Raw genomic sequence first — 10,095 nt, forward strand, 5'->3', positions numbered from 1 at the left:
TGCCCACAAGATTCTTGCGCATGGCCTGCCTAGGGCTCGCTCAGTCGCGGGAGTGCCATCTGCTCTCAGCCTTCTCCTGCTTTTGCCTTCCAGGCCAATGAGATGCTATTCTGCGGGCGGAAGCTCACTGCTCAGGAAGCATGCAGCCGGGGCCTCGTGTCCCAAGTCTTCTGGCCGACCACCTTCAGCCAGGAAGTGATGCTGCGGGTCAAGGAGATGGCATCCTGCAGTGCGGTGGTGAGTCCCTATTTTCTGTGTGCTGATCCTTACAGGGGGGCCCATTTCATTGATGAGGGCAAGGAGGCCCAGAGGATGAACTGACTTGTCCAAGGTTGTGTGGGTACTGACAGGACCAGTGTAATTTAACAACAGGGAGTTTGAAGCCAGAGGCAGAATGTCAGCACGTTAGATAACCCCCACCATCTCCAGCTGGAGATTTAGACTTTGTAAGCGGTGCCTTCAACTCTTCCAAAGCCCAGACTCCTGGGTGTGAGGTCCCAGTGCCCAGAGGTGAGGATGTAGGTAGTAGGTATTCTCTTTTAGTATTGAAGGGGGAGAAAAAGCCATCATTCTGTTGCAAAGGATGCTCATCACCTCCTAATTGTTAAGCATCGTGGGCCTGTTGTTTGCTAAAAATAAAAAATTCCTAAACACACACAAAAACCCAAAACTGCTACAGTTTTCAAGAAGCAAAAGCAAATAAAGCAGCCCAGAGAAAGCTAGAACAAGCAGTACGTGCTGTCCCTGTGTTTAATTTCCTCTGTCCACTAAGTGCTTGGTGCATTTAGACGTCACCACTTCACTCTGAAGACCCACTGAAAACCAAACGCACAAATAAGCAGCATCTCTGCCGCAGCCCTGGTTTTTAATTGTCAATTTTATCTCATTCATGTCAGTCTGAGCACAGTAGGGAAATAGCCTGTTGAAAGAGGGAGAAAAGGCAGGTCCTTCAACGACAGGGCTGCTTCCCTGGACGAGAAAGGCATTTGGGAGAATAACGCCCTGGGGTCTCCTGTGCTTCAGGGCCTGGGAGGTGGTGGGTGGGATTTATCAGGCCAGATCCTTGACCCTCCCTTTCCTCTCCCCCTCCTCCCCTATCCTCCCACCCCTAGAGTCATGATCCTCCTGATTCCCTTAGCTTGTTAGCCATTTATTTAATACCTATTGTAGGCGAGCCCCACTCCCTGGAGGCTTAAAAGTGAAGGCGATGGGTGAGGATTGATACTTACAGGCCACGCACTTTGCTCATCTCCTTGTGGATTCTCCTGTAATCCTCCTAATAACTAGGCAGGCCAACTCGTCCCAGTTTGCCTGGGACTGTCCTGGATTTAGATCGGAACAGCCGGGAACCCCCTTAATCCCAGGTAAATGCAGATGACTGGTCATGCTGGGGTCAGCTTCACGCAGAGGCAGGTAGAAATTCCAAGCCAGGAAAGGGTGTGAGTGAGGGCCCAGGCGTGGGAAAATCCTGGCCCGTCTGAGCAAATGTGTGAGGAGGGCGTTAGGAGGGAGGAAAGGGGGCGGTAGACAGGCTCCGGAGCTGCGTCGATGGGTGCGGTCTCTTTCTGTGGGCAGTGGAGAGAGCGCCAGGTGAAAACAGTGGATAGTGAAAAGCCAGGGACCTGAGGGGACACCTTGGGGCACAGGAGACCCTGAGGAGAGGCCAGCGGACAAGCAATCCTCAAGGCACTCTCCCCCCTCAGCAGTTAGGAACTCGGGAACTTTGAGGAGCTTTGCCCGAGAGGGGAATCTTCTCCCAAAAGTGAAGGCCAGGGCGCTCCGGGAGATGGCATCAGAGGAGACTCGTGGGGAGAGACGCGCGCTCTGCCTGTCGGCCTCCAGCCCACGCTGAGGGATAAGGTCACAGCCCTTTGCCAGCCTGTGCGAGCAAGGCTCTGGTCTGGCTTTGATCCGTTCACGAGCACCTTGGGAGAGCGGTAACTTCAGCCTCCACATTGGCAGAGGCCGGCGGAAGGATTTGTGAAGGCCTCACCTGCAGACGCAGGGAGCTGATTTCTCCAAGAGCTTGTTGGTCAGTGGTGGTGGTGGTGCCATTGTTACTATTAACTTCTGTTGGTACTACGAGTATTGTTACTGTTATTGCTAAAAGTATTGTTACTTCTATTACTCGGATTATCCTTCCTCATGACCACAATGCTGTTCTTCCCACTGAGCCTCAACGAGGGGCGTTGCTGCTGGGTCGCCCTGCTCCTTTGCCATCCTTTATGAATTCCTTTCATCAGCTCCTGCGGTGTCCCCAGCGGTCCTTGAGTGTCATTAATCCTGTTTGATAGTGTTGGAACTGGGGTGTACAACGTGAGGGTAAAGCAGTGTTTCCCAACCCTTTTCATGGCACCCATAGAAAATGCTACTGTGTTTTCGTCACCCTTGGGTGGGATCAAGTCCCTCGCGGCCGTCGCAGGGACTGAAGGCTCTGCTATGGACCACGAGCGGCCTTGCTGGGCTGGTGGGCTGGGAAGCTCTGGGCTCCGCGAGGCGGTCTCCGTGGCTTTGAACAAGGGAAGGTTAACTGATGCCTCAGGGGCTGATCCATTGTTCTGGAACAAAGTCCAGATGACAAGGCCTGTCCATTTCCCTCCAGGTGTTGGAGGAGTCGAAATGCCTGGTTCGAAGCTTCCTGAAATCGGTGCTCGAGGAGGTGAACGAGAAAGAATGTGTCATGCTCAAGCAACTCTGGAGCTCCTCCAAAGGCCTCGATTCTCTGTTCAGCTACCTGCAGGACAAAATCTATGAAGTCTGAAGGCCGCGGCTCACCTGGCCCCACGTAGAAGGGCACCTGACTTCCTGACTTCGCCCGTGTTTCAGAAACGGGAGCACAGGGTAACCCCAGCCAAGGAGCTTGAACAGGTGTCTCTTCATGCCTGCAGTTGTGTCCATTTCCTCGTGTCCTTTGGTTGCTTCTCACTGGTTTGATTTTGTGTAACAGATGGGAAACACAGCCTGCGTGGCCTGCCCCGTTGCCTGCCCCCACTGGCCAGAGAACCATCGAGGGCTAATCTTCCCAGGCCTCGGCCAGGCGCCTGTCCTTTCCCCACTTGCTGAAATGCACCATCGTGGTCCAGGAAGGGAAAGACCGATTTCCTCCCTCCTCCTGACTCAGGCGGTGTCTACACAGTACCTCTGATTTGGAGATGTCCGCATCGTGTGATGGGGGATGGTCAGTCTTAGGGAATTTCCAGACTGACCAGCAAACCAATTGTGTAGACCCTGCCTCAGTCTCTCCTCTCTGATGCAAATCTGTGTGACTTTTAGGGCTTGGTCTTAAAACCCAATCGAGTGATTCACAAACCCAGATATTGTACATTTAGAAATGTTTTGTTAAAAATATATTTTTAAAACAATGTAAGTGGAAATTCTGATAATTTATGTGTATTATATGTAAAGCTAGTTTTGCAAAAACATGAACTACTAGGAAAAAGTTTTTCTTTAATCAGACTTATTTAATTTATTTATTTTGCGTTTATATATTACGATGTCTGTTGTTCACACAGATATTATTTTCATACTGCCCTGGACCAAATCCCATACAAGGTTCATGCCGTTTGGTGCATTCTAGCAATGAGCCATGTAGAAATAAAATTCAGATAGATGAAAGCAGGATTTCTATGGGTAAAGGGAATAGCTCTGCACCAGATCCTCTATGTGTAAAATAGTTCTCAGCTGTAATGACACAATCTTAGTTCTTTAGGCTTGTCCTTGGGTGAAATCTTGGAAGTGGGTTCTTCTTCTTTGCTGACTTTTAAGAGAAAAAGGGACCTCCCAGCCTGCATGGTACTGAAACATATCCAGGTCCTAATTACTCAATGTCAGAAAGTGGTGAGGAATAGGGCCTGGCCTGGGGATTGCATATTGTCTCAAGTCAGACTTATTTGTTTGGGGCAAATGACTGGACTTGGACTTGAATCCATTTCTTCCATGTGGTGGTGACTCCTGGTTGGGGCCTTCCAGGGAGGTGAGGAAGAGTTTCCGCTCTGTCCAGCTATCATCAGAAGGTCTGAATCTTTTTCTCCTCCCAAAGCCAAGATGATCCATCCTTTCTCTAGTTATTGACTGCCACAGGGGAACTGTAGGGGGACTCTGGCCACTGTATTTAGACCATCAGACCAAGTCCCTGGATCGGCTGGGACTGGGAGAAAGGGTATTTGATTTTCTTTCTGATGGCAGGGGAGAAGTCAGCATCAAGGACAGAACAGAGGAATGGAAGGAGTGTGCTATACTTGAGGCTTAAACCAGCTGTGAGTCAAACACCCAGAGAAAGTGATTCTTGAGATGGCAGGATTTCCCTATTCTACCATCACCTCTGTCTGGTCTAACAGGCCCTTTGCCATCCCCATCCCTGTCCCTCAGTCGGTCACCTCTCTGGATCCTTGGAGGTGGTTGAATGGAGAAGTCACAGTTGGGCAGAGCTGGGGAAGACGAGGTGGGCTGAGAAGCAGAAGGGTCTTTGCTGCAGTCCTCTCTTTGGTCCTTTATCCCCTCCTCAAGGCGACCAGATGCACTGCACAGCGCAGGCAGAGGGGCTTCACAGCCCTGAGCTGTGTGCTTTAAAAAAAAAAGTGGTTGAGTGCCTGCATGAGAGCAGGCACAGTCCCTTAAACAAGTACTCGGAAGTTTATGTGGACTCTTGGTATTAAATACGGATGGCCTTTTCTCCCTTTTAGAAAACCTCCCTCCCTTTGCATTTCCCCACGACTTCATGAGGCTCTGGGAGGAGAGGAAGCTTCTTGCCTTCTCCTCCTGTATGGTGTCATCTGGAGTCAGAGGGGATAGCCACCCTGGCCAAACCCAGTCAGAAGATGGATTTGAAGTTCTGTGTACCCTCCCCTTCAACCATGTCGTGTCCTATAGGAACTGCAGACCTAGCCTATAGAGCATACTAGAGGAAAATACCTATTTTTGCCCAAATTGCTATTGCCACATCTCCACTTGTGTTTTTTGCTCTTCTTTTGAGAAAGCAAGTGCATGCATTTTCCCAAAAACCCTCAGATGAACCTTCTTCTCCTGTGCTGTGACAGCTAATCTCTTCACCATTACCAGATCCTCTAAAGACAGAGCTCCTTGCTTTCCGTTTAATTCCTGATTGGGACTGCTTCATTCGCCACCTGTGGAGGCAGTCTCAGGATTCTCCGTGGAAACGGAAGAGGATATTTGGAAATTCCTTTTGATCAATGCTTGACCTTGCTCCCTCCTGGAGAACCAGAAATGTTTTTGCTTTGAAGTCCACCAAGTCCAAACTTCAAAACATTTCCGGATCTCTGGTGACTAAGGTAGGAATTGGACCCATTTCTAAGGTGGAATTCATGCCATTATGTATAGGGTATGGGTTTAACAGGTGTTTTAAAAGACATCTGTATTTTGGTTGTTTTCAAGTCATCAGTTTGATAAGGGATGTTCCACCAATTTGGCAAAAGTTGCCAAAGTCTCTGCTTCAGGGGACACTGAACCATGAATTTTTTCACTTTCTAGATAGTTGTGAGAATGTGTTGATGAAACCCAGGCAGAGCAAATTACCCTGGGATAGAAAGCACTGGACCTGTGGGGCCAGGGCTTAGCCTAATAGTTTTCTTGAGACAAGATGCAAACTTCCATTGTAAAAAAATGTGTACCCCAGCCCCTCTTTTCTCCCTCCATGGAATTCTCTTTCCCCTTTCTTCACTGCTTTGGCTCACCCCGCCCCCTGGCTTGGATGTTTTGGGTATGCCTGAGGGTACCGATGAGGAATTGAGGCTGGTTCCAGAATTTCCTTGAAGGTTGAAATACCGACCTTGGGCGGAAAGTTGAGGGCATCTCTTTGAACAAGGAAACTTCTCTAGGCAATCTGCTCCCTGCCACCCCGTTAGCCATTAATTAGAACTCGCCTTCCCTCTATGCTCCAAGCCTGACAATGTGCTCCAATGTGCTCCAGCCTCTTGCAGTAAACCATCTGAGTTAACAGCCCTGGGCCAGGAGGATATTTTGCAGAACTTTGCTAAGGTGGTTGGACCTGCTTCATCATTGGGAAGCTTTCTCCAATCAGCCTGAGTCTCCTTTCCTGCTTTGGAATAATCCCTTTGAGTAAAAACCATCAATATTACCTGAGAAGAAATGAAATTGGGTAATTGTAAAGGTAGTAGAGAATTGACTTAAAACGTTATTTTTGTTCAGTACAAATTAAGCTAGGAATTGTTCTTTCTGAAGCATGAAAATGTTTTTCCCATATGGAGTTTAGTTATGCGGATGGAAAACTGATATCAAATTGGACTTTTAACAATGCACCTTTATCTCTGAATGTCCACATTTAAAATTAGCTTTGACTGAATGCTAAATTGCATTTCCCTTTATTAATTGTTGGTTTTAAAAAGTTTGTAAACTTTTTAAATTTGAAATTTAGTCACATTCATGTCATTTTACAATCTCATTTCTGTGAAAAATTTTTTTAATGAAGAGGAACAAATAGGAGCATCTTCAGATCTTCCTAATTGAATATTTAAAATGCAGAATTGCTTCTCTTCTATGTTTCTGTATTCAGATACTTCGATCTCTTGTATATATTAGTCTAGATACTCTCACTAATATACACAGTATTTAAGACTCTAAATGATATTTCTTAAGTATTTTATTTTATTCGCTATAAATGGTTTTGTATAATCTTTAAAAATCTACACTTTGCCTTTGTAGATATTCAAGGGAAACTGTTTGGGGGTTGTCTTGCATGTATATTTTTGTTGTAGATAAGTGTTGCTTAGTTATTTCTGCAAATTTTGGTTGAAATGCTTACAGACTTTAATACAGTATATATTTTCAGAATATAAACTTTTATATTTCTGTGGTAAATTAGGATATGCGTTTTAGGCAATCTTTTCCATTAATAGCACTTGTTCTTTCCAACAATAGCATACTGGTTTGGTGCCAATAGTTTTTTGTTGTTGTTTTTTTTTTTCATTAGAATCTAATGCTCTTTTAAGAGAGCAGGTTAATTTTCTTTTTTTCAAAGTAATTGAGTTTGAAGTATAATTTGAAAATCTATTGAATTTGTGAATAAGCCTTACCATTAGGATCAGTAAAATTTTCAGCCTTTGCAGCTACGTGTGTATTTTGAGATCTCCCCATAAGTTCTCACTGTGTGGCAGTTGATAAAGTTTGTGAACAGAGCCTTAAGCTTGTTGCAAAAAAAAAAAAGGTAATACGGGTTGTTTCTTCTAAGCAACAAAGGCCATGTTGCTAGGACACAGTGTAGTCTGTAGCTCATGGCTAATGGGAAGGGTTTGGTTGAGTTGATAGCAGCAGGGACCAAATACGGGCACCTTGGTGATTGTCTTTGGCTGTAAGAATGGACCAGGGACAGGTTTTCCAGAGCATCCATACTCTCACATGATTTGGACACGGTCATAGGGATGGCTGCTGGTCCATCATTTGGTTCTGAACAGATGACATTTCCTGCCCCTGGCCGCAGCAGTTGACCCTAGGATTTTGGGGGATGACATGGAAATGCCCAGTGTAGCTGAGGTCAGCCCTACTTGAGAGATCTTAACAAAGTTTACATATGAGTCTTACTGTGTAGACAATCTGAACTCAATTTCAGTGATGTAATCAGCATCCCCACTTGACCTCAGTGTCTTATCAATGAAATGTGTGTGTGAAGCGCTATTAAACTTGAGTTCAGCAGAACGAAGGCAAACCAGATACAGAGCACTCATCCACTGTGTCAGTCCACCCGGGGCTGTTTTAACAGTGCATAAGTCATGGAGCTCATCAGCAGTGGGTCCCCTGTGTCTGGGATCTAATAAAACCATCTAGAAATTGGATTTAGATTTTTAAAAAAAATGATTCTTTTTGGTTGTCCACATTTAAATAGTCACCAACTCATTCTTCTTGCCAAAACTTTAAATATGATATTGAATCCAGAGCTTCCTTATGGCTAAAGTCAAGTTATTTGATTCATCTCTAATAAGCATTCATAAGGACAATTTATAGACCATTAGGATGGAGGTTTGCTTCAAATTCTTGCAGTGCAGCATCAGACAAAGTGATATCTAGTTTTGAGTTTCAGCTGTATCGTCTCTGGGTTGACCATACCTCATTGGCCTAAAGTCCTGGCCTTGATGCTGGAGCTCATTCAGGTGACTCTGGGATGTTTGGACAGTGTAGGGTTTTCCATCTAGTATTTAGTTTGTCCCTGTGCCATTAGTCCCGGCTTGAAGTCATTCTCTAATTTCCATGTCGATAGGATTGTGAAAATATTGCCTTTAATAAAAAACCAAGGACCAAAGAATTCCATTATTCCAACAAAGCACGAGTCTCATAGATTGTGGGCACATCTGTCCAGAGATGTGCATGCTTTATGGCACAGAGAAACTGCTCACTTCCACCCACCTCCTGTTCCCCCTCTCCATGCACCCCAGTTCACCCTGCAGAGTGACCATTTATTTGTCACATCGAGAAGGCTCTGATGACTTTCCGAGACTGAAACTCACTCTCTCAGGTGGGTGTTTCTGCTGTGTAGTCACAGCCTCTATCCAGATTATAAAAAGTGGAGGTGTGCCGTTCCCCCAGGTGATGTGACCGGTGTAGCCTACTCCATCTGGACGCAAGCCTCCAACATGACTGTTTCAAGTGTGTCTATACTGAGCAGGGTGTGAGCATACAATTGCCAACTTCCCACCTCCTTTTGTTCTGCATCGATTCATTCCAATCCCTCTTTGGTGTGAGAAAACCTTCGATTCTCACACCAGGAGATGCTCCATCCTCACTCATGCTGATATCACCAGTCCATTAAGTGACTGAGAAATGATTGATGCTGAAGAAGTGGTATTCTATTGGTAAGGCTTATTACCAAACTTCTGATAATGAAGCAGGCTACCAAAAACTTACCCAGCCTATCCTAGGAGTGTTTGGATTTGACCATGGATGTAGCGCACACACCAAAATCCACTTACCCAGTCTATCCTAGGAGTGTTTGGATTTGACCATGGATATAGCGCACACACCAAAATCCACAGAGACCTTTGCAAATTAGGCTACTCGTTTTATTTTGCCAGGTTATCATGGGAGAGTCTTTAACTAGTTCTGAATATTTTAAGTATGAGTACTTCATAGAATTATAATGCAGGAACAGCTGACCCTCTCTCACTACATTGTAAATATTTCCCGAGACTGGGTGCAGTACTAAGGGATAATAATCTTCTGATTTATCAAATGCTGACTGTCTAGAGCAAATTGTACACTCTCTTTGTGAATGGTCCTGTAACGTGTATGAACACATTTCTGGGTGCCTTAGAAGTTGTATTTTTCATGTGTGCTAATATGCAGTATTTATACATTGTGAGAAGCTGCTTTGAATAAAAAGGTTGAAACTTGCCTCCATTTGGTTTGTTCCTCCTTTTACATCCTGTACATTGAAGAGTGTGGACAGATTCTGCAGTTTCTCAACAAAGGGGTTTCTAGTGCCTTCTAGGGTTTGAGACTTCTGATGCTTCTAGGTTGGGTCCAGGCCCGATGTCTGGCTTAAGGCATCAGTTATTCAGGCAGTCATGGGGAGTGGCGGGGGTGGGGGGGGGGTGGAGAGGGGGGGACAACTTCATGCCAAAGGACCCTAGAACAGGGTGACACAGGAATTTTTCCCTTTGGTCAATATCAGCATCTGCCCCTTCCATGACATCTTCGGGTGGCACCATCCTCACTAGATAAACCTCCATGTAGCTCTATCTTGTATGGTTCAGATGCCAGTGACTATTTATCATATGGAATTATGCCAAGTCCCTTCACATACATGATCTAATTGCTTCAGTCATGACAACGTGGCCCTTATAAGAGGCACACTGATGGGGACCCCTGGCCTCAGAGACACTGGGGGCTTCATGAAGAAGGAAGAGGAAGTCTCGGGTTTGTAGTAATGAGGAACTTCGGGAATTTGTACAAGGACATCCGTCCATTCATCAACAATTATTGACCCTTCTGCTCCGTCTCATACCAGAACTAGGTGCTGTGCTGGGGTGCAGAGGTTGATTAGACACAGTCCCTGTGTTGGAACTTGGAGTTGACTAATGTGAGAGAGAGGTAAGTAGGCCTGCTGGGATGCCTGAAACATCACTCCCG

General features: G+C 45.8%; 1 protein-coding gene across 5 annotated transcripts in view; it reads left to right on the forward strand.

Annotated features, from left to right (window-relative positions):
* Positions 1-9,358, forward strand: part of CDYL2 (chromodomain Y like 2) — a 260,570-nt gene extending 251,212 nt beyond the window's left edge. For all 5 annotated transcript variants that reach the window (XM_071209050.1, XM_058279666.2, XM_058279664.1 and 2 more), the window contains 2 exons: positions 94-237; positions 2,603-9,358. In XM_071209050.1, coding sequence (XP_071065151.1) covers positions 94-237; positions 2,603-2,761 — 303 coding nt within the window. In that variant the 3' untranslated portion in view covers positions 2,762-9,358. The remainder of the gene's footprint in view (positions 1-93; positions 238-2,602) is intronic.
* Positions 9,359-10,095: the final 737 nt, after the last annotated feature.

This window comes from Dasypus novemcinctus, chromosome 18 (genome assembly GCF_030445035.2).
Source record: "Dasypus novemcinctus isolate mDasNov1 chromosome 18, mDasNov1.1.hap2, whole genome shotgun sequence".
Taxonomy (NCBI): domain Eukaryota; kingdom Metazoa; phylum Chordata; class Mammalia; order Cingulata; family Dasypodidae; genus Dasypus; species Dasypus novemcinctus.